This window comes from Solanum dulcamara, chromosome 3 (genome assembly GCF_947179165.1).
Source record: "Solanum dulcamara chromosome 3, daSolDulc1.2, whole genome shotgun sequence".
Lineage (NCBI taxonomy): Eukaryota > Viridiplantae > Streptophyta > Magnoliopsida > Solanales > Solanaceae > Solanum > Solanum dulcamara.
In genome coordinates this window covers 78277080-78302895 of record NC_077239.1, presented here as the reverse complement: position 1 = coordinate 78302895, position 25816 = coordinate 78277080, and the positions used below count along the sequence as shown (strand labels likewise).

The window sequence follows — 25816 nt, the reverse complement described above, 5'->3', positions numbered from 1 at the left end:
TAATAAATAAATAAAAAATGAGGGGATACCACCAACAAATGTGGTGCAGTGGACGGGATTGCTCTTCCCTTAATCAAAAATTTCAAATTTGAGTCTAGATATGAAAAAATCCAGAATGAGTGAATCATGACAATAAATAATGAAAGTCTTAGAGATTTAAATAAAAAATGATCAAACTGTTCGAAGATTTTGAGGATAAAAAGGTTGCGGCGTGGAGTGAGAAGCTTCTAGGGTTTGGAAAGGTGAGAAATGAGGAGGGAAAAGCTTTTAAAATTGGATAAAACTAATTAGCCTTTTTGTTTGAATTGCAATCATATTTTAGATAAGCTAGTCAAATTAAATCCAAATGAGGCAAAATTGAGACGAATTAAGTATTCGATTAAGGAGTTGAACTTCTTAACTCAGCAAAGTAAAATAATTTTTTGCAGTAATAAATTAATCAGTAATTAAGTAGTGAATGACATTAATTTGACAAGATGATACACTTGTTTTAACATAAATTGCTTTTTGAAATTAGTAAGATAGACATAATTAGTACTTAAATTATATGTTATATATTTATAAGGACACAAAATTGACTTTCCATTTAAGAAATATGGTTAGTCCTAAATAAATCAATGCATACTTAGTTGGATTATATTAATCACTAAAAATTTTATTGAAGATAATTAAGTCATAGTCTTAGCAAGTGATCAAACTAAACAGGTTAGTGAGCCTTTGATATACGAACACTAAAGAGATAATCGGAGCTAATTTGCTTCATTTAAAATTCACCTTCAAAAATAGAGTGATCAAATTGGATGAAGTCCTTATCATACACTTTTAAAAATTGTATGAAGACGCTATTTTTGCTAATGGCTTTTTACTTTTATATTTATTTCAAATCATTTTCTGAAGAAAATAATAATAAATCTTGAGCAAAAGATTTGTCGAAGACAAAGATAGACGTAAAATCTGTGTATATCTCATTTTTCCTAAACTTTACTTATGAAAATATATCTCATGTGTTGTTATTATAGGAAAATGACTATTTCTTAAAGATAGAACCGTGCTATTTCTAACATATTTAGGGTCTAAGAGAGAAGTATACCTCTACAAGTCCTAGGCCCAAAGTTCATTCCTCTGTGTGAATTTAAATTTAGAGGCGAATCTAAAAATTTTACATTGATCCTTTAAGTTTTTAAATAAACAATTCAATATTCAATTAATACACTATTTAGGTTTTTGTAGCATGGATTCCACCATATAATATTATACTTTTGAAAATATATACATAAAAATACTCTATTTAACACTTTAACTTTATGGGCATTTATTTATCCCCACAGTACTTTTTTTTCTTCTCCTAAACAATTATGCTTCCCTATCTAAAATATCAGCAAGAATTTATAAAAATACAATTAAATTCATGAAGACAATCACTAAGGATCAAAATAAATTTCCTAAAATCACTTGAGCTCCCATGAGTCCACTCTTTTACAAACAAATAGACAAATACACACATAACAATACAACAACAATATGTAATTACATTTCAATTTCAAACAAATTAAAGTTGTTTCAATCTTCGTCGATCATATTTGTTTAACTAATTTCACATCTGCTAAGTAATTGAAACGGAGAAAATAAAAATGTAAGATGAATAATGTTTGTTTAGCAAAACATTTTTCAGACATTATTCATCTGATATTATTACTCCCTCCATTTCAATTTATTTATTTTACTTATTATTTAGAATATTGATAGATATTTTTTACGTTCTCCAATCAAATCAAATAAATTAAAATGGAGAAATATAATTTACTATTTAGCTCATTAATTGATGCACGTGTTGGGGAACAGTAAATGCTATCAGTCAAGGAGCACAGAAAGCTCCTCTGCCAGTCAACTAACTTGAAGGCCAAGATTTGAAATTGTTTAATTTGTTTAATCTAAGTATTATTATTTTTTTGGAGAAATAAAAGATTCCATTTTTGGTAGTACAATGTTTAATTAAATGAATGTAGCGTCTTCAGTAGCCTTTGAAAAACTTATTACATTGAAATCTTACATAATTTAACCTTTTTCTTTCTACGTAGTATACATCTTTGATATTCGTTGACATTTAGTCAGCAAAGTCTTTATTGCTAGCAGTCCTTAGTCTCAAAATATTTATTGTATTTTGTTGTGATTGAAAATAATTAGATGTTATGTGAAAACTATTAAAATAAACTTTATTTTGTTGAAAAATTATGAGTAAAAAGATAAATAAAAAATATATTAAAAATGACATAAATATTTAATGTGGCTTGGTCAATTGATTTATGTCCACAAGAGGAAATAAAAAATTTACTATATAAATATGAGAATACAAAATATCAAAAGAAATAACCACACACAATTCAATCATAATAAAAAGATGTATATACAAGTGTTAATGTAACACATGTGTCTCACAAATTTTCTCCTACACAAAATTCTTAAAGCCCCTAAGACTACATTGTGAATGCTAAGGAGTTAAAAAGAATGAGTCTCTATTTATAGAGTCGTAAACATTTTCCTACAAGAAAAAGGACTAGCCAAATATAGAGATTTTGTGTTTTTCTTTTAAGAAAAGAAACACTCACTAGGAAAATCACGACAAATACACAACATATTTTTTATTATAAGTCTCTTTAATAAGAAGAAGTGTTGTATTATTTTATTTTTACACTATATCTTAAGATATAATTTCTCTTTATTAAATATTTACTATTATACATGATATATTAGTGGGCATAAAATAGCAAAAGGTGGTCATTTGTTCTTGTAATCACTAAGTGAGCGTTTTGCCTCAAGTGATTTTCGAGAAAAATTCGAAAAATATTTGGAAATTTGTATTTGTCCATACAATTTGTCATTACATGACAAATATATTTGGCAAAATCCCCAAATTTTTAGGTTTTAAAAAAAACTAGAACTTGAAAAGTTTTAAAAATTTAAAATAGCCCCAAATTTTTATATTTTATAAAAACACTAACATTTATTAGTTCCAACTAAAAATTTATCTACCAACTTACTCCATTAATATGATCAACCAATACCATTAATCCTTCTTAAATAAAAGTTATATAAAAATGTTCATCGACCTTCTTTAATAAAACTTCTCTCAATGAGCCAACAACCATATTTCTATTAAAGGAATGTGATATCATTTGCAAGACTAATGGGAGGAAATAAAAGATAGCCTAAGAATGGCAAAGAGTTATTTTTACCATACACATGCCTCTTTGTGTAATATAATTGTAAGAACATTTGAGGGTGGAAAAGAAGATTCAGAACAACTACGACAAGGTACAAACAACTACGACTTAGACATGCAGATGAAAATAGTAATTGCTTGTACCGTATTATATAATGTTTTGTGTCAAAATCAAAGTAGTGATGGAATATTCACTGAATATGAAAGTGATGATATGATCGTTGATAAAAATGATGAATAATTGACTCAGAATAACAATATTGTTTCGTCTTCTCAGTTATCGATCCGATCTAGAAATGAAAACTTGCCGGAAAGAGATTGTTCGTAGAATGTGAAAGATTTTATAAAAGAATAATTTGTTATTACCTCCTCCGGAAAAGAATAATTTAAATAACAAGATTGAAAAAAATATTTATTTTTAATCCGATTAATGTATTGCTATTGCCTATATTTTTTTTTTGTTGTTGATTGTTACTTCCTCTGTCCCATATTAGATAAACATTTTACTAAAAATGTTTGTCCATATTACTTGATCACTTACTAAATCAAAATAGAACTAATTAATTTTTTATTATTTTATCCCTACAATTAATATGGTCGTTCGAATGTGAACAATTCTCAATACTAGCTATTTATGTACTCTATGTGTATTGCATTGATATGAACAAAGGGCAAAATAATAAAGATGTCCAATCTATTAATAATTTTTTAATCACCGTGTAAAATAGAAAGTGTTCATCTAATATGGGACGGAGGGGGTATTAATTATGTTATAAAAAAAATTTAACTGAACTTGTTCATTACAAAATAATAACACAAACTTAAGAATATTTTTAATAATTTTCAGAACTTAAAGGTATAAAGTATTATTGTTTGAAATTTCACCAAAACTTGAGAAAATTTGTAGCCAAATATATGGTAAGATTTCACCAATTTTTTTTCAAAAATAACTTGCTAAAAAAAATTGAGAACTTGGAGCCAAACAGCACCTAAGACATGTCCTCCCCACTTCCTCCTACCCACCCTACCTCAAATTATTATCCATTATTTTGACAGTTACTATGTAGAAGAAATTCTAAGCTTATATAAAAGATTTTCTTTTTTCTTGTGTGCTGTATATGAGAAATTGACGAGACTTATTATGTTGGAGATAAAAAGGAATAGTGTATTATATTTATATTTTAAGGTTAGTGTAGTGAAAGAGAAAGTTAAGAGAAAGAAAAATATTTTAAACTTTCAACTTATTTATTATACAAAAGAAAGTAATTTTATGTTAAAGAAAGGTGTATTTATTGGTGGAATTTGGGGCTTGTCAACTAGTTCGGATTTGTTTGAGTCACACGACGTCGTCGGACTGTTATATTCCGGAGGGACAAGTCAACAATTATATTATTGGACAAGTGAAGATTGCGTGCTTAAATCTTCTTAAAGAAAATGAGATATTTGTGCATTATTTATTCATTTTATTTTCAACTATAATTTATGATATTTTTACCAACAGTTATTTATTTATGCGTTATAATCGAGATTTTGGAAACTGTATTATCTTCAAACGCAGAGTAACAGACTAACCGTACAAATTTAGCATAACGCATAAGGGACTACATTGTTGAATATTTGATAATTATGATAAATTTGTGAACGCTTATAGGTAAAGCAAGCAAAAATACACATAAATTGAATAGTGAAAACAACTTAATCAGATATCACACAAATCAAAATTAAATTTAATCGACAATATGCACTCGTATGTAAAATTGCTAATAATTCTCAGCAAACAAAGATCATCTTAAAGTCACGTCCAAGAATGTCCAGAATTTTCTCAATTTTCTAAAAGCAAGAAAGTCAAGAATTGATTGTGCCAAATTTTCAAAGATTTTTATTTAATAAAATCCATTACTTTATGTTTCTTTGTTCTTTAAAAAAGAAAAAGTATGTGATAATTATATATGGAGAGAGAGGCCGTTATTTTTGGCTTTATATTGTTCGGAATGTGTTGATTTATTGGGCCATAATATATTATAAAATCTTTGAAAATAGTACATGCTTGTATAATTAGGAAAAGTTAGAAGTTTCTTAGCAGCGAGGGCATTGCTCTTTGACTAGGTGACAACCAAATTCTTTTCGAATACGGTGTTTGATACTTATATTGAAATATTGATTAATTTAAATTTGTGTTAAGTAAAATTTATTAAAAAATGATATAAGTATTAATTAATTATGATTAAGTATCAGAAATTTATATGTAAATACATATCATATATTTATTAATTAAATAATTTTAAAAAGTGAATATAATTATTAGAAGTTTATATATAACACATATCATATATTTATTGATTGGTGTAAACATTCATTATGGATAAGCTTTTACCATATAACATACATCTTTTTTTTTTTTTTTTACCCCCCATTATAACATACATCTTTTATATACATTTTTATGGTTTAATCATAGCTAATAAATATCATTTTTTTACCTCAAATTTATTATTTAATCATAAAAAATTATATAATTTAATGTAAACACGCGAGCCTGTGTTTAAATTTTTTTCCCTTTCTCTGTTAGATCCTCTCAACACTTTCTAGGATTCTCCTTCTTGTTTCATATTACAGATTTGACTTTTTTGTGTGTGATATCTAACCTTTTTTCTTGACAATTTGCTTTCTGGGGTTTATGAATTGGGTCCCAATTTTATTTTAATTAATTCATTGTACTAAAATATGTAATGTACTATAACTTTCTTGGCTAAAGTTTCTTTCAAGATTTTAAATTTGGATTTAAAGGGTATGGGACAGAGTGGTCATTATTTTGATGTGAATAGAAGCTTAAGAGATACCTCCAACCCCACGTTTGGGTGGCTAGTTAATTAATTATTTTTGTGGGTTGCATGTGCAATGGAAAATTATTATTTTCATCGTTCATGATTAAGAGAGATGAATTTATTTTAAATAAATTATAAGTTGAAAATTACTTATAAGTTAAAAAAATAAGTAGGTGCAGTCTAACTTTTTTTTTTTTTTGACTTATAAGCTATTTTCAACTTATAAGTTGCTTAAAATAAATTTATCCAAACAAACCCAATTATTTATTGGGGCTTCTTTTAAGCACAAAAATAATTTTAAGTAAGTCAGTCAAACACTCAAAAAAACTGAAAACAACTTATGAATAACTTATAAGACAATCCAAACGGACTCGGATGAGCTAATCAAAAAGGTTTAACCTTTTTGGGGAGTAATCATTTTTCAAGAATAGCCTAAAAATTCTAATCTTGCATAGTCTTTTCCCAATTATTAAGGGTATAATAATTGGACGAAAAGGAAAATGAATACTGACAAATTAGGTGTGTTTGGTAATTGGTGCGATGCAAAATATTTTTCAAAAAAATAAATAATTTTCTTATACGGTATATGTAAACAAATAATATTATTGTAAATGTATTTAAGTATAATCAAGATGGAGTATGGGTGAACGTGAAAATGAGGCGTGTTGAAAGGTAAAATAACATAATTAATGTGGATTAATGTGAAATATTATTTATATAACTTGTTTTCTCTAATTTCATTAGAAAAGACATTTTTCTCTTTTTTAATAAACTTAATTTCAAGAGAAAATGTCTCCGACTCCATACCGAACACACCCAATGTATAATCAATTTTTTCCCTATTGCTTCTTGGGGTTAGCTCATTGATAAAGTCACAAGCTTGAGCTCTGCGTCAAATGTATTGATTCTGCTATTTAAGTGGAGAAGAGAAAGTGAGAGAAAGTTCCTCTCCTCCCCATTTGCCATCCTAAGAGGAATTGATTCATCATCCCCGAGTTTTAAAGGTTATGGCTAGGTCAAAAAGGTCGGATCTAGACAATCTTTTTGATTGTAAAAAGAAAAAATTCTCCCTATTTATTTATTTATTTTAACATACTATTGTAGATAAACTACATAATTTTCTAGATTTATAAACTCAGTTTTTCCGTAGGTTTACTTGTAATGTTAAGTGATTCGACAATATTATAATTCTTTTATACTTTTGGTGTATAGAAGTTGAACTAAAAAAAAATTAGTAAGCAATCTTGTACTAGAACAATTATGTTGTAAATGGAAAAAAATCTTTTTTTTTCAAGATAGGTAGAATAGTAGTAGTAATTTTCCAACCTGCAATCAATTCTTTTTTTTTTGTTATATTAATTATCCACACTTTGTGTGTAAGTGAAGCTTCCTCATCCAAGTGGCATCTTATAATTGTCATTTCATCTTTTAGTTGATTTCTAAAACATTCTACCTAATTGGTTTGTCATTATAGAATATGATCAAAGTGTTTGATGATAACTTGTAAGAACTTGAACTGTTAGGTTTACCAAACAATTTTGACACATCAAATCTATCTGTAGGTTATAAGTAAATAAAAGAAAACTCAATCACCAACAGATATACATTTTGATCATTGAACCTGGAGAAATCATCATCATCATCTTATTCCATCTTTTTGTTTTCCACTCGATATGATATTTATATTAGAGTCTGATTAAATCCAAATTTCGTATTACAGGATATTTTTAGAGATAGTGCTTCCAATAGTATTTTTTTTCATTCTCAAGCGCTTAAATCCTAGACTTAATCTAGTTAAAGATGGAGAAATCTTCTACAAATATACAAAACTAAAGTTTCTATTCTTAAATAATGGCTACAAACCTAATACCTCTGTCATTGTTCAATTAATAACCTAGTATTGATCCTATTGGAATTCAAGAATTAAATATACTATTGATGTCAACATCAACTGCCTAAAATAATACTTTCTTAGCTTCAAATAGTTTCTTTTTTTTTAGTCGGTTTTTTTTAAAAAATATTATTATTATTTTGATAATTTTTTTAATTTAAACTTTTCACTTGAGATGTTTAAAATTATAAAATTAACAAATATTTTAGTATGTACATTCTACATTTCTTTAGTTTAAAATTGTAAGATTCAATTTTATTTTTTTTAAAAATTTTATATTAAAATAAAAAACAGATAAATAAATTGAAACGGAGAGTGTAGAAAAAAACAAAAATGTAAGCCTTTTACTGGTTTAAAGTCATTGATGTTCTTTCTGGAAGTACATCCAAAGGTTCATAGATTATTTTTTCTATAAAAAAAAGGGGGGTAAAAAGGTTACAGAGTGACTAGTCTAGCTAGTCAAAATATTAGAAGTAAAATATTATTTTCCTATCTTATTTTCAATCAAAGAAATTACTATATTACATGCAGAAATCAAAACATCAAAGATTTTTATTGATCATTGGGCAGTAATATAATATTTAAAGTTCAATGCACATAATGTCAAACTTAGATAAATATGGTAGTAATTAACTTACTATAATAAGTTAAACTATTTTGATGTTTTTATTAGTGTAAGAAAATTACACATGTAGGGTGTAGTTGGTACGAGTGAAAAATATTTTTTAATTTTTTCATGTTCGATTGATCAATTATTGAATGTTCTGAAAAATATATTTTTTTGTAGAAAAATAAGTTTTTTAAAAATGAGAAAAATGTCTTTCGTTATTGAAATAGAATAAAACAAGTTTCATAAGTGATATTCTACCTGAATTGTGTCATCTTCACCTTCCAACACGCTTCATCTTACTCCACCCTCGTAATCCCCATCTGCATCACTCCTGCCCCACCTCCTTACCTTTCAGAATTCATCTAAATTATATACAAATATTTTTAAAATAATATTTTTTAAATTACATATCAAAAATTAAAAAGAACTCATTTATTTTTCTAAAAAATACTTTTCTGTGTACGTTTGATAAATAAAATAGTTGTCAATTAATCATAATTTGCAGAAATTAGGATGGACGACAAGATCAAGTATTCAAAAAACAATATAAAAACCACATCACCAGTCATACAGTCTTGGACGGTGGACTGTTGCCACCTTACGAGTAGAGGCAAAGCTGCCCTTTGTTCAAAGGGAGTCTATTGACATTTTTTTTATCAAAAAATATACTACATCGATAGGTAAATTTCAAATTTTGTCAATAATTTTTTTTGGATCCGTCATTTTCTATAATCAAGTAAAATAAAATATTTAGTGGTAGTTGTTGGTATATTGAATAAGTATAGATAATTCTAAATTAAAAATTTAGTATTGCATTATTTCTTGTTTGATTATTAATTCTAAAATAAGTTATATCAAGATTACTAATTAGTATCATAGTAAATTATTCCTAACAGAAAGTTAAATAATAATACTTGACTCGATTACTCTGAGATAAAATAATAAAAATGATAAAAATACTTTGAGGCCCCTCAAACCCTTTTTTTACTAAATAAAATGGAGGTATTTTTATAAACAAATAATTTCTTCTTAAAAATTATGAGATGTATGTTATTTTTAATATAACAAATCAAACATTCAATAAAAAATAATATCAAAATAACTAATGTTATTATAATTTATCCTAACATAACTTATCTTCGATCCGAACCACTCTTAATATATTTTCTTGCCAACTATAGTTTTTCTTATTAATGAAGGCAGAGAGACAACATTCACCAACTACGTACCTCAAATGTCAGACTTTCTTCTTTTAAAAAATAAATAATTTTTTTTAATAAATTATATTTTAAACCTTAAAATAAAACCTTATAAATGTGTTCACTCTTCCATTCTACTAGACTTTCTCTAGACTAAATTTCTCCATAATTTTGCCCATTTTCTCATAGGACCTATGTTCCTAATTCAATCTTTTTTGACATTTTTCTCCATGACATGTTCATGTGCATTCAGGATCCAAACATAACCATTTGTCCCTCTTTTATCTTTACATAAGTTTTTTTTTAATCTCATGGATCTGATGAGACTAAAATACTTTGAATCTTTTGCACACATGAAAAATCATCCAATTAGTCCTCCAACTTCTGTTTCAATCTTTGGTTCACCTATACATTCTTCATCTAATCATGCTGGCTTTCCTATTATAGCAGTTGCCATTATTGGAATATTGGCAACTGGTATTTTACTAGTTAGTTACTACATTTTTGTGATCAAATGTTGTTTGAATTGGCACAGAATTGATCTCTTGAGACGATTTTCGTTCTCAAGAAATCGACGTATTGAAGACCCTTTAATGGTTTACTCACCAGCAGTAGAAAATCGGGGATTAGATGAATCCGTGATTCGTTCAATCCCCGTATTTAAGTACAAGAAAAGGGAAGAAAATTCAAGAATTCATTGTGAATGTGCTGTTTGTTTGAATGAGTTTGAAGAAAATGAGAAGTTAAGAGTTATACCAAATTGTGCACATATTTTTCATATTGATTGTATTGATGTTTGGCTTCAAAACAATGCAAATTGTCCACTTTGTAGGAATAGCATTTCATCATCTACAACAATTAACACAAAATTGTTGTTGTTCCCTTTGGATCCAATCATTGCTCCAAGTTCCACACCTCATCAAGATCCAAATCTTGAAAATTTTAGAGATGAAGATTATGTTGTCATAGAAATATCAAACAATCATCAAGAAAGGTTGTTGACTGCAGGGGAAATAACAGGGCATTTTTCGATTAGTCCATCACCAAGAAAAACAGAACAACAAAAAGTTCCATCAAGAAAATGTAAAAATGTAACAAGTATGGGAGATGAGTGTATTAACATGAGGAAGAAAAATGATGAATTTGGTGGAATTCAGCCTATAAGAAGATCATTTTCAATGGATTCAGCGACGGATCGACAACTTTACGCAGCAGTTCAAGAGATTATAATGCAGCAGCAAAGGCAAGTTACTGATGTTAGTCTCTTTGAAAGTAGCAGTAGCAGAGTAAAAAGATCATTTTTTTCTTTTGGACATGGAAGAGGATCAAGAAATGTTGTTTTACCTATTCATTTAGAGCCATAATGAGAAAAAGATTGAATTTTTATTGTAATTTTTTGAGTGTAGAAAAATAGTTGTGTATATTAAAGTAGCTTTAATAGAACTCGAATCTACAATCTCAGCATTGAACGTGGGCAACCCCTCTTGTGAAGTTCAACTTTCTATATTTTAGAATTTTTTTTGGATTATTCATGTAGGATCGTTTGGTATGCAGGTTAAATCTAAATATGTTTGAAATAAAATATTAGATAATTCTGAGATTATTTTATAGCATCATATGCTAATTTTATAAAATATCTTTACTTATTCTATCTCGCGTTCGAAACGACCCTATCGTATAAGATTCACAAGGCAGGACCACTCATGCAATATGACTCATTGTTATGATTATAGACATCATTACTTATAACAACAATTCTTCTTTTTGCTTTCTTCCCCTTTTTGATTTGGAGTTTTTTCCCAATGACAGCTAACTAAAATGTCTCTTCCCTTAATATATGGAAAATAATTTACATGAAGAATCAAATTTATTCAGATGAAATTGAACAAGGACAGCACCCTTAAGTTGTTTTCTTTATTCCCTTTCATTTGGGGTGGTGGGGTGTGTGTGGGGGGGGTCCCTTGGTGCAAGGTCACAACTATAACCACCAAATTGCTTTTTCCTCTCTCTTTGGGTCAATGTCATGTCTGGTATAGGTGTAAAATTTAGAACATTAAGTTATACCTAATTAATAACCAAGATTCAATCTTTTTCTTCTTTATTTTAAAGAAAAAAAATCAAGGAGAAGTCACAGGTGGATACAAGATTCAAGGTTTACGAGTTCAATATTTAAGGATTTTTAGCATTGAGTTCATTATATTTTTAAAGTTATGAATTTATATCTAGTATTTATTGAAATTTTAATAAATTTTTACACATAAATCTATTTTTCACGTCAAAAGTATTGAATTCAGAATTCAGATGAATTCAATATCGATACATTGAATTTGTGAACATTAAGACTTTTGTCCTAATTTTGATGGATAGAGTTGCTAGATACATATGCTAGTCTGAAGTAACAGATATCTCATAAAATTAATCAAGTTGCGTACAAGCTAACCTAGACACCACAATTTCTTGAAAAAAAATAATAAAAAATTGAGTCATGCACCTAAGTGATGTTGAGTGAAATTGGCAAAAAATATAATAATTAAAAAATGGTACTCCAATCTTCACTTGCAATTGTTTTTTTTCAAAATTGAAGTAACTTAGATTCCTAAACATGAATAGTGAAATAATGGACCATGGACCATGGCTCCATCACTGCTGTCGATTGAAAATAGAAAATTGAAGAATCCAAAGTCATTGATTAGAAATTATTTAGGGATGACAAACTTTCCATTTTCTACAGTGTCTATAGTCAACAAATCACTGCATTTTAGCAAATTAAAAATATATATATTAAAAAAAGAAAAAAATTGACTGCCTAAATACCTATCAAGAAAAAAAAATCGTTGTTGATAAATGGATTTTGTTGGCCCAAACCATTTTGAAAATTGGATCAATGTCAGTTAAGGGGTCATTTGCATAAAGAGGATCTTCAGATAAGGTGTACAAATCGACTTGGTTCTAATTTTTCAAATATCAAATTAAATTTTGACCTGATAAAAAATAGGATAATGATAACTGTGTCACCAAAATTTTGAAGAGTCACTAAAATTTTTTATTTGAATGATAATCCTCAAAATTTTGGTCATCAAATCCTAACGAATCATCAAGATTTTAATCACAAGATTATTCTTAGCAACTTAGAGCCCATTTAAATAGACTTATAAATTGCTTATAAGCTATTTTAGCTATATTGAGTGTTTGGCTAGTCAATTTAAAATCATTTTGTGCTTAAAATAAACCCAACAAAATAATTGAATTTGTTTGGCTTAGCTTATCTAAAACAGCTTATAAACTGAAAAAAATACGTTGGGCTACCCTAACTTATTTCTTTTAACTTATAAGTTATTTTTAATTTATAAACTATTTAAATAAGTTAATCCAAACAGACACTTATAGTGATCGTCAAAATTTTGACTATAAATTCTCAGTCGTTGGACTTATCCCCTCTCTCTTTACTCTTCTTAATTCAATCTATGCAGTAATGGAAAATAGAAAAAAAAAGTTTTACGAATTTTTTGAACTTCAAAATAAACAAAAGAAGAAGAAGAAAAATCTTTGACCAAATTAATGATAATGATAACGATAAGACTTATGTTTGTGAACGCGTTTGCATAGCGTAATATCTATTATTTTAGATGAGTATGTAATTATCTAAAAATCACGTGGCTTTTTTAGTATGATTTTTGGTTATTTAAAACAGTTTATAAGCTGTTTTAGATAAGTTAAGTCAAACAGGTTCAATTATTTTCTTTAGATTTATTTTAAGTATAAAATAATTTTAAATTGGTCAGTCAAACACTCATAAAAATTGAAAACAACTTATAAACCGTTTTCAGAAATTTATAAATCAATCCAAATGGGCTCTTAATTCTCTATTGGCTTATTTTTTCAGTTAGTCATAATTTATCGATTGAATTAGACATGATCTTTAGCCTTTTTTTAGAGCATATTTGAATTGATTTATTTTAAGTAATTTTTTATTTTTAAGTTATTATTTTTAATTTTTTTTTGAAGGTGATTGAGAAAGAGAAAGAATGTTTTTAAGTATATTTTTTAGATAAAAGTTTAGAAGTAAATTAAAAATCAAAAATGAATCTGAATCATTTATTAAAGCCTCCAATCACTCTTGCCGAAGAGATATTATACAAGAAAAAAGTTAATGTCCAAAAAAAAAAATTAATAACATTTAGTTTTATTGTCGGCAGGAAAGAAGCTATTGGCTGTAAGTGGATTTATAAGATCAAATATAAAGTAGATGACTTAATATAAATAGAGACAATGCTAAAGTAGTAGCTAAAGGATTCCTTCAATAATATAGTCGAACCCTTTTTTCTATTGTAAAGTGGCCCAAAGACTCTTTAGAGATAGAAAAAACATTTATAGAATGAAATCATATAGCAAATGCATTTTCTGCTGAGACAGACTGATTATATTTCCTACCCAATCCTATGCTTCACATCAAGACACTATTCATCAACAAAATACTACCTTTTTTTTTAATGAAAGAAGCATAAGGAGTTAATGAACGCCGCGATAACGTGCCGTAAGAAAGATAAGCAGAGAATTTTTTCCACTGGACTTTATAGGAGTAGGGGCTAAGTTATTCTGATACTTTAGTCTACTAAACACGTCAAAAAATATTATGTATTATATATTATTAAAAGACTTCATTACATTAAAATAGTTAAAGCTTAAATATATCATCAAATTTTGAGATTTTTTTTTTTATGACATTCGTTAAAAGTTTGGCTTATCTATGTCATTGACGTTTGAGAAAAAGTTCATTTATGTCATTAGTTTTTAACTCTGGTTTTGCAAAACCACTCAAATAATTTTTAATACTTTTCTATTGGAGTTTTGAATCAAATTTACTCTTTTTGCTTCAAGAACAACAAGAACACGTGAAGAACACCAAGAACTCTAAATTTCCAACTTCTTTAATTTTTCACGAAATCACCTCAAATTTTAATAATAGCATTTCTCCGAGCCAAATGTCAAAATTCAATATCATTTAAGTTCACCTAACCTAACACGACACACTTAAAATTTTTTTAAAGTTTCAAACTTTAACCTCCTTTAATAGTAGAATTTTCACTACAATTCCAAATTACTTGAAATTTTGATCATAGACTCAAAAAATAATATGTTAAAGTTCACTATATCTATGTTCAAAATTTCAAGTGATTTGGAATTGTAGAAAAAATTCTATCATTAAAAGAAGTTAAAGTTTTGAAGAAATTTTAAGTGTGTCTTGTTGGGTTAAGTTAGATTCGAGTTTAAAAGATATTGAATTTTGATATCTAGCCTAGAAGGATGCTACTATTGAAATTTGAGGTGATTTCGTGATAAATTGAATAAGTTGGAAATTTGGAGTTCTTGGTTCATGTATTCTTGGTGTTCTTGAAGAAGAAGAAGTAAAAAGAGTACATTTGATTCAAAACTCCAATAGAAACGTGTTAAAAGTTGTTTGTGTGGTTTTGCAAAATCGGAGTTAAAAATTAATGTCATAGATGAGCCTTTTCTCAAACAGCAATGACATACATGAGCCAAACTTTTAACGAATGATATAAATGAGCTTTTTCTCAAAGTTAGATAACATATTTGAGCCTTTTCCCCTTTTTAATAATATTAAAGAATAAAAAATTAGTTCTACAAATTTTTTGTCCATACAACAGAACCAACTATTCAGTGAAATTTTATTAAGTGAGGTTTGAGGAAGGTAGAGTGTACACAGACTTTATCACTATCTCATAGAGGTAAAACGGTTGTTTTCGAAAGACCACCGGCTCAAGAACGTCAAAGCTAAGTGAAAGAAGAAGAAAGCATAACAGTTAAAAAAGAAAATTAATGAACAATCGACGAAAGAAACAATAACAACAACAAAATAATATAGTAATCGAAACACAATAAACAACATAAGGCGATAATATAAAACACCAAAAGCAAGAACTACAAGTGTACGACTAGTACTGCGACGTGCACTAGCAAGCCTAAACCCTCGCAGAAAAGAAAAAACTCTACCATTACTAACTTTCTACCTAATATGCGACCTCCACTCATTCCTATCAAGAGTCATGTCCTTGGTAATATGAAGTTGCGCTATGTCATGTCTAATTACCTCTCCCCAATACTTTTTCGCCCTACCTCTACTCCTATAACCAGCCTCTCACACCTCCTCAATGGAGCGTCTACACACCTTCTTTTCGTATTTCCAAACCATCTCAGTCTTTTCTTTTGTCTATAACAATCAAATATTGTTTAAAAAGAATAATACATAAATGTGCCCTTTAACTTGGTCTCATTTCATATTTATGCATTCTAAATTTGGTATACATAAATACTTAAACTTGTATAAAGTTAAATTAATAGACACATGAGTCCTATATGTCATAATACACGTAGGACACCATGTAGGACTTAAATTGTCATGTAGGATGCCACATAGGATGCATGTGTCCGTTATTTATTCAATTTTATATAAATTTAAGTATTTATTTATGCACATCCAAAATTGAAGGAGATAAAAACGAATCGAGGGGATAAATAGTTACAAAGAGGTTTAAATGTATAATATTTTTTAAATTATAACTAGGAGATCATTTTTCTTCCCCGAAATTAAACGCCAACATTATCTCATTAAATAAAATGAATTTAAATGTTCAATTTCCAAATTAGTACACATTAAGTGTTAAAATGGGCTTCAATTTTTTTATACTACTAAGTATTTCAGTTTCTCCAACAGTGGGTTGCTCAAATTAGTCGGCCATTTTCTCCGATCAGTTTCCGATCAACGATGAAGATCATGGTAGCCATCAAACGTGGTGTTGATTACGCCGTCAAAATTCGAGTTAAACCCGACAAGGTACATCTTCACACAATCTTATTTATTTTTTTGGGTTAAATTTCACAAAAATTGAACACTGAATTGATTAGGAGTACTAGTAATAGTACTAGTTTAAAAAGCAGAATTTGGATTAGGGTTAAGGTGTAGTGAATTGATTGATTTTTTTTGAACTCAGAGTGGTGTGGAGACGAAAAATGTGAAGATGTCGATGAACCCATTTTGTGAAATTGCTTTGGAAGAAGCCTTGCGGGTCAAAGAATCGGGTTTGGCTTCAGAAGTGGTGGCTGTTAGTGTTGGGCCAGCTCAGTTTTCGGAGACTTTACGAACCGGGCTAGCTATGGGAGCAGATAGGGCAATCCATGTAGAAGCGCCTGAGAATATTTATCCACTTACAATTGCTAAGATTCTTAAAGCTCTTGTTGATGTTGAAAAGCCTGGTCTTCTTTTTCTTGGCAAACAGGTTTGCTTTAATCTAAAGATTTGAGCTTTTATTCTGCTTTTGTATGTTGTGATCTGAATAACTTTCTGTTAGAGCCGAGGTCTACAGGCTCTCTACCGTGCAAATGTAGGGATAAGGTTTGTGTACATCTTTATCCTTTCCATACTCTACTTGTCAGATTACACTTGGTATGTTGTTGTTGTGGGCAAGTTCTTGTATGTCAAATTACTTAAAAATCCCATTGCGGGTTTTGGATCAATCCGTATTGCATTCAAGTTATGTGATTGGTTAATCTGACTTAGTTGTGTGTTTGTTATAACAAAAACTGATTCTCGTCGACATATGTGAAGATTTTTTCTCTTAGGGATGTATGTTTTGGATCATTTCTCGTGTTTGGTTAGGTGTAAAAGTGAGTGGCATATGCCAATCGTACAAGGTGAAAGATGAGGTACGATGTTAGTGTTTTGATGATATTCTATGGTATTAAAGATTGACATAATCTCTAAGAGTTGTTTGAAGCTACTGATATGAAGTAAGAGCTAGAGATATCTGTAATAGAAAATGATTTCTGCGGATAAGTCATTTCTGTTTTTTGGTGTAAAATATCTCTTTTGATGCAAAATTTCATCAATTAGGGCAATCAAAGACTGAAAATTGAGTTTATTAAGAAAAGAATATAGTTTTGGCCCTACCAAGCATGTCCTTAGGGTTTGCATGATAAGGTATAAATGGAATATTTCTTGATTTTAGTGGAGTTGCTAGCCATTTGCTATTCTCCTTGTTTTGTTGGTTATTTTCTTCATTCTGCTTCAGTTATTCAAACTATCCTTCTTGAGTTTCTGTCAGTTTGTTTGTCTAATGTTGTTATTTTTGTGTAGGCAATTGACAATGATCAAAACCAGACGGGCCAAATGGTTGCAGGACTTCTCAAGTGGTCGCAGGGAACGTTTGCCTCTAAGGTTGGTATCATTTCTGCGGAAGGTGTGCAAACAAATGAAAGTGATCCAAAGATTGTGATTCTGCAATCTCTAATTGGTCTAAGTTGGTTTATATCACTTCTACTTCGGTATGCCTATTTTGATTACCTCTTGGACTTTGCGTCCAAATATCCAAGGCTTTCAAACTGATTCTTTTGTTTGCTTCTATATACCTTCCTCTTGAGCACGTTTTTAACCCGTGTGCTCATATTAAATCTAATCAGATACAATACTATCTCTATTTACCTCACTATCTCTATCATTTAGCTGTTTTCTTTATAAAACATGTAATCTTCAAATCAATTTTAATCTTACAATAGGATTGCCTGATCTCATGCAATCTGTACTTTTTTTCATCCCAAAAGAATTTTGAAACAATCGGCAATCTTCCAAAGTCCATATTACTGTTTCAATTATGGTTTCTTTGCCATCATGTTCAGTTGGCTTGTTTAGGGCTGCAATCTCACTATGATATTTCTGTTAGGTTGTGCTGAACAAAGAAAAACAGGTAGCTACAGTAGACAGAGAAGTTGATGGTGGTATCGAGACATTGTGTTTGGATTTGCCTGCAGTAATCACGTAAGTTTCAATCAAGTTATTCCAAAGACTTGTATGTTCGCGAAGGAAACATGTGTCTTCTGAATAAGAAAAAGGAAGTGAAAGTAGGTCCTTTGGAGCCCATCTTAAAACAAATAGGATTTTAACGAATTTAATATCAAATTAAAATGCACAAGCTTCCACCAAAATAAATGTATTATCTGCCTCCCTATTTTCCCTTTTTTTCAGTTTCCAAATTTTTTCTGCCCAGAAACAAATCTGCCTTAGCTTGGAAATGTGTACTGTCAAACTGTTTAGTCAGCTTGATTATAAGAATACAGTTTACTCTTACATAGTTTATTTCGCAGTTAATGGTTAGAACTTAGATAGCATAAGCAAGCCCGAAGTAGTCCTTAAACCTTTGACCTTGTCCCAAGCTATTCAATATGCTTATGACATCAATAACATTCTTAATACTGAGAAAAACTATATGCATGTTACCATCCAATATTGAAGTATCAATAGAATTAATCGACTTAGTTTTCCAGGAGATTTGAGAAGCAGATCTCTTGATAATGGGCTTTCTAAATCCATGTCCAATATAAGCCATGTAATGAAATTCCAAAAGACTAATTTCATTGTTTTCTAAGTGGTATGTGGCATTCGAGGCTCAACCAGTGATAATATTGTACCATAGGTCGATAAATCTAAATCGTAGCCACTGACAGGTGATCAATACTATGCTATGAACTTATGTATAGATCGTCTTTGTGTCCTATCTGCTCAAGTTGCTTGTGTTACCTTAGTAGTTAGATATTAGATCTGTGTACTTATGACTTCTCCATTGTTGAAACAGCACCGATTTGAGGCTGAACCAGCCAAGATATGCAACACTCCCCAACATAATGAAAGCAAAGTCGAAGCCAATAAAGAAATTCACACTGCAAGACTTGAACATTGAGATCAAATCTGATTTGGAAGTAGTTGAAGTAACCGAACCTCCCAAAAGGAAATCTGGTGTCATCCTTTCATCTGTAGATGAGCTGATTGACAAGCTGAAGAATGAAGCACGCGTAATTTGAGTACACTTAACTAATATTTGCTGAGCTGATTGACGAGCTGAAGAAGAATGAAGCACGCGTAATTTGAGTGTGCTAACAGTTAGCTGCAAATTTCATCTCTTTACACCATATGTTTCTCTTTGCAAACTTACAACATTGTACTATGTTTATAACAATGATCACATAATGGAAAATATCTCCTACTTTCTTTCATTACGAATACATATATCTGCACCCACAACCTCCCTTTTATCGTAAAGCTAGAGATTCTTATGCTCTGATCTGGGGAATATTTGTTGCTATTGGGGTGTTGGTACGCAGGAATATGTTTTTCCGGAAAATAATTAGTTTTTTTGCTTAATTTCTTGTATTTGGTATGCAATAAAACATATTATTCTAAAAGCATTTTATATACAAATACTATAAAAGGGTGGGGTCAAAATGTAATGCGCGGGAGGGTGTAGAGGACACAATTTTAGTGGAACTTGTTTTTTTCTACTTCATCAAGAAAGTCCTTTTTTACATTTTCAAGGAATTTGTATTTCTAGATAAAAAAAGGGGACAATTTTAAATATATACAATAAATCAATTAGTTTACAGCAAATATAATCATGTTTTATTTACATTACTTATATATGAGTTATACACTGAATATACATTATGATACATTCAAAAATTGAATATAATTTGACTATACATGAAATATACACTGGCTATAAATGCCTATACAGTGAATGACCATTTTTTTGGTAATTATTTTTGTCGAATGGCCATGTGACATAATTATCCCTAAAAAAATTTTAATTTTTTTGAAATAATATACATGAGAAAATTTAAAAATATTTAAAAATATTTTCCTAGAGACAATGTGTTTAAATAGAAAAGAAATAATATACATCTATTAGAAAAAAAAATGCGTTTTGACTCAATTTTAACTTTGCTCCCTATCGCCCTAAATCTAAGCGATGGAAGCAAGTTATTATTGGAGGATACTTTTGTCCAATTTCACATGAATTAGGGTATTTTTGTCCATACAATATATACTTTCAAAATAATTATGTATTTTATCATTAATTAAGAATTTTCTACTATATATCAAGGAAAATACACCTAAATACATGCACTTTTATTATCATATATACTAAAATGGAGAGAAAAGCGAGTAAAATAGTCATATATTCTAGATATATGTAAATCATATTTGATACATGTGTTTGATGTGATTTGCATGTATCTAGATAACCAGATACAAAGGAGAGTGAAGAGTAAGATGGGAGGGAAGTGAGCAAGATTTATCTATAATTTTCAGATACATGCGAATCTACTTCGATGCAATGTATTTAGAATAAATTACATCTAATTTTGTCTTTATATATCTTGAGATACATATTAAAACTTGATAAAATTCATAATATTATAAATTAAAATATATATAAATAATTAATTTGTAAACTAATGAAATTTTTGTAAGTTTTAAAAAAACAAACTGTTTTATCATTTTTGCCATTGATGAAATTACCTGGCCATCATATTACACTACAGTAGAAAAATGCGGCGCCACCAATAATTGGACGATCCATAGTTACACGTGTACAACAATTATTGGGTGGCTCTTCCGCCTCGGAATGTTGACTTGTGACTCCTCTTTTTCCCTCTGCCGTCATCCTCATCTCAATCGTTGAAAACTTTTTCACCCAGAAAAGATTTCATAATTTTCTATTGAATTTTAATTCCTACATTTATCCAAATTCGGTTTAGTTTTGATTCGATTTTTCCAATTTCCCATTTTTTGTTGATTCGATTTATCGAAATGGATCAATTTGATTCATTTCGAGATGCCAATTGGGACCTAATTGATATCAACAGCTTCATAGATGAAGAAGTGCCGTCAGATTTCTTCTGGAATGATCAAACCCAGAATCTGAGGTATTTTTATTCATATCTAAAGCTTCGTTTTTACAATTTGATTGTAAAAAACTAATCTTTTTATCTGTTTTTAAGCTATGCTTGTTTAATTTAATCTTAGTGCAGATTAATCTTGTTGGATTTTTTTTATACGGCTTAATTTTCAATTTTATGCAACAATAACAAAATACCATTGTAATGCTACAAGTGGGTCTGAGGAGGGTAGGATGACACGGACCGTTTCTAATAAACTCTCGGCTCAAAACTATAATTTTCAAGTTTATACAACAACATAACCGGTGTAATTCTATATGTGAGGGTCTGGCAAAACTATAATTTTCAAGTTTATACAACAACATACCCAGTGGAATTCTATATGTGGGGGTCTGGTAAGGGTAGGATGTACGCAGATTTAGCCCTGCCTTTACGGATAGAGAGACTGTTTCTAATAGACTCTTTAACTCAAAATTGTAATTTTCAAGTTTATACAACAACATCATACCTAGTAATTCTATAAGTGGAGTTTGAAGAGGGTAGAATGTATGCAGTTATTACCCTACCTTTATGGGTAGAGAGGGCTGTTTCTAATAGACCACGGCTCAAAAGTGTAATTCTCAAGTTTATCGTGTAAAATATTTGATCTTTTTTGTAGGATTCAAGATATGTTTATTCAATTTATCTCTTAATACAAGCTTGATTGTGGTGGGGCATTTTTGATTTGACTTTTATATGGCTCAATAATCTGTCCTGATTTTTTCATATGCTTTTATGCTGGTAAGTCCTCTTGTTAATTCAGTTTATCACTTACTACAGCTTAATTTTGGAGGGTTTTTCTTTAATGTTATTCAAAAGAACCTTTCATGCATGTTAATCAATCTTGCCGGGCTGCCCTTTTTTGCATGTTATGATAATTCATATTATCTCGAGATGCCAGATTGTTTGCTCATTGAGGGTTTAATTTCTTATGTTTTCATATGCTTGATTTAATGTCATTTAGGTGTAACTGACGAGCTCACTCTGCTCTGCTTTTCTGATAGGATTGCATTCCTTTCCCTCTTTAGTTTGGTTAAATTATAAAGAGTGTTTGTTCAGTATGATCCGATGCATTTCTATTGTCTATGTTAGATAAGGAAGCAGGAAGAGAGAAGTGATTTATTTTTTTTGGTTAAAATTAAGGTTCTCTAGAATGCTTCAGGATGTAGGTAAAAATACTGGATTAATGCATGAACTTATACTTGTCCTCTTTTTATTTTCCCTTTAAAATTGCACAATCATATCAGGTAGCTTTCCGTTTAATCTTGACGTGAAGAACTAGAAAAGCTTTTTTACTTTGGAAACTGCTCGAAGGAAAAACTTGATTAGATCATAAGATTATTTGCATCGTTGTTAGAAAAAAAGTATGGAAGTTTATTGTTCACATTTATCTTGTTGCGAGAGGAAACATTCAATCGTTTCCATAATAATCTCATTGTGCTTCTTAAATCCTTTGTCCTATTAGATCAGAGCTGAATCTTGGACTTCCTGAATTTCCTTTTTTTCCTCTTACTGTCTTGTCTTTCTTGCCCCCCCCACCCCACACACACAAAGGCTGGTGATTTTTCTCTTACATCAATTTGTTGTGTTCAGACTGATAAGCTTGTTTGTATCTGATTGGTTCTTGGGTTGCAGAACTGTAGCAGAACTCGAGGGACCTCTCAGCAGTGCTGCATTTCAGGAGTGCATAGAAACAGAATGCCCTCGGAAAAGGTATTTGCAAAGTAGAAACTTCTAAATATATCAGTGTCTTCCTTAAAAGGTGGAAAATTATGCATAAGCTTGGAATAATTCATGAGAATGACTAGCTTTTCCATGATCACATTAATGGAATTAATACGCTGATGTGTTAAAAATCATATGCGATAATTTAGTGATAGGTGAAAGAAATTCCTCATCTTCATTATAGATGAACTTGCTCTAGCTTTCAATTATCTTCTAGTTTTGTCTTTGATATTTCTGGCACATCATTTGTGAAATTGAACAGATTTATTCAAATAGGTAACTTTTTTCCACATATTCTGCCTCTTAATGATTTTAGTGAAGTCCATTTATCTCTGTTTTGAAGAAAACTGTTAAATCTTGCTTATTAGCCATAAGTAGTTACTGGAGAGAGAGAGAGAGAGAGAGAGAGAGAGAGCTTCGTTAAAGTCTTGCCCAGCTTATATGCTTCTTTTGCGAATACATACTGCATCATTTCTTTATCTTATAAAGAAAGGTTTTAAATGTATTTGCTTGCTTGGTGTTCCTTCGGGGTGCATCCAATAAAATTGGAAAGATATGGAAAAGATTAGCATGGCGCGAGGATGACAAGCACTAATCAGGAAATGGTTAAAAAATTTCACCTTTTAAAGAAAAAGTTTTTTAAGTAACATTTTCAATTTGTAGGTATTCGGCTACCTTCTTTTTAGATAAATGGATATCGGCTACTTCCTTGATGTCTGAATTTGCAGAAAAAGCTTGCTTTGCACTTTACCCCCTTGTAGATTTGCATAGTTTTGGTCATGATTTTATGTGAGCATTGACTTTATATGGACTCGATTATCCTGATTCATGCATGTGCTGGAGATTTCTTCTATTTGGAGTGGATGATGGACCTGTGAAACAATTCATTATAGAAATGGGAGGGAGCGGGTTTCTTGGTTTGATATTTTTATGTACATTTTAGTACTGCTTTATAGTTTATCAGGTCATGAAAGATGAAGTGATTTCTATTTGCAATTCTCTTACCAAGTCTTCGTTTTTTTTTTTTAACAGAGGTCGTAATGAGTCTTGCAACAAACAAGGGAACAAAGCTTGCCGTGAGAGATTAAGAAGGGAAAAATTGAACGAAAGGTATTGTCATGCTCATATGAACTCGTATTTTCTCTCAGCATTCAAAATTAGGTTTTGTCTACTATTTTCTACTAGATCCAGTAACAGCGATATTGTAGATAAAGAATGGATGTATTTCATTGCAATTTTATACCTGTCTTGTTCTCTGCTGGTTTGGGAAGTCTTACAAGACTTGGAGCTGCCATTGGTATAAGTTCTTCTAAGTATAGCTAAGAGTATCCAAAAAAGGCCATTATTCTGTGAGTAGGGTAGCCATTATTACTGAAGAAGGACGAGAGGCTCTCTTACAAACAGAAGTATCATTTTTTAAGTGGCACTTAAATCACTTTACTATTAGTTATATTATCTCCTCCAAATGAAAATTAGGTGTTCTAAATCAATCTACTTGAACCTTGTTGACACAGGTTTTCAGACTTATGCTCTGTTCTGGAACCCGGGAGACCTGTAAAAACAGACAAAATGGCCATACTTGGTGATGCCATTCGTATTCTAGACCAGCTGAAAACTGAATCTGAGGAATACAAAGAGATGAACCAAAAGCTTATGGAAGAGATTAAGACTTTGAAGGTTAGAAATGGTTTTGTTGAAAGGTTAAAGTAGCTTATAAAATTTACTGTGACTGGCAGTCTTGAGTACTAACTCTGGAATGGAATTAGAAGAAATCTTGACTTGGTACCCTTGATTACTTGAAATCCTATCTCTAATGCCTAAGGTACAATCTCACAGACAATCTTTTCTTATAAACAGGCAGAGAAGAATGAGCTTCGTGAAGAGAAACTTGCACTAAAGGCTGAAAAAGAGAGGATGGAGCAAGACTTGAAAGCTACGACTGCTCCAGCAAGTTTTATTCCACCTCATCCAGCAGCATATCAGCCGGCAGTAAATAAGATAGCGGTTTTCCCTAGTTATGGTTATGTGCCAATGTGGCAGTATCTACAACCATCTTCACGGGACACATCTCAAGATCATGAGCTCAGGCCTCCTGCTGCTTGAGAATCTTGCAAGATGATGTATGACATCTTCCCCTCCATTCATGTAAATAGTGGCAACAAATTAATCTAGTTTTTACTCTCTTAGTCATCTCTGCCTCCTTTGGGTTTCCTCATTTTCTCGATATTTAATTTGAGGGAGGAGCATGGATGGCAGATAATTTCTCTAGATGGAATTGGATTTGATTGACATCTGCTACTTTTTCCCATTTAGCTCCTGCATTTTTATTTGTCTCTTGCAATAGGTAGACATTCTAGTTTTTGTGTATCCAAACTATGTGATAGTACTGATTTATGAGCTTTTATGGATTCTTTTATGATGCTGCAGCCGAGGGAATATCAATCCCAGGATTTCCAGGGGTATTTTAGTGATGCTTAGAACTAATTAACTGTGCGTAGGACTTTGATTTTGTCATGGAGAGCTCCATTTACTGGTCAGGATGGGTGAACATCTTGATGC

The 25816-nt window shown here is 30.2% G+C and overlaps 3 protein-coding genes and 1 non-coding gene across 4 annotated transcripts; all 4 read left to right on the top strand.

Annotated features, from left to right (window-relative positions):
* Window positions 1-9905: 9905 nt before the first annotated feature.
* Window positions 9906-11294, top strand: LOC129881852 (RING-H2 finger protein ATL16). The gene has a single exon (XM_055955961.1). The coding sequence runs from the start codon at window positions 10057-10059 to the stop codon at window positions 11107-11109; it is 1053 nt and encodes a 350-aa protein (XP_055811936.1). The 5' UTR covers window positions 9906-10056; the 3' UTR covers window positions 11110-11294.
* A 5112-nt stretch (window positions 11295-16406) lies between these two features.
* On the top strand, window positions 16407-19807 carry LOC129883125 (electron transfer flavoprotein subunit beta, mitochondrial). The gene is made up of 5 exons (XM_055957714.1): window positions 16407-16598; window positions 16756-17040; window positions 17898-17978; window positions 18481-18575; window positions 19390-19807. The coding sequence occupies exons 1-5, from the start codon at window positions 16530-16532 to the stop codon at window positions 19613-19615; spliced, it is 756 nt and encodes a 251-aa protein (XP_055813689.1). The 5' UTR covers window positions 16407-16529; the 3' UTR covers window positions 19616-19807.
* A 1461-nt stretch (window positions 19808-21268) lies between these two features.
* On the top strand, window positions 21269-25683 carry LOC129883124 (transcription factor bHLH104-like). Its single transcript, XM_055957713.1, has 5 exons — window positions 21269-21520; window positions 23168-23245; window positions 24290-24367; window positions 24772-24934; window positions 25115-25683. The coding sequence occupies exons 1-5, from the start codon at window positions 21405-21407 to the stop codon at window positions 25358-25360; spliced, it is 681 nt and encodes a 226-aa protein (XP_055813688.1). The 5' UTR covers window positions 21269-21404; the 3' UTR covers window positions 25361-25683.
* On the top strand, window positions 23777-23874 carry LOC129883770 (U6 spliceosomal RNA). The gene has a single exon (XR_008765922.1). It is a non-coding gene; the product is annotated as a U6 spliceosomal RNA (small nuclear RNA).
* Window positions 25684-25816: the final 133 nt, after the last annotated feature.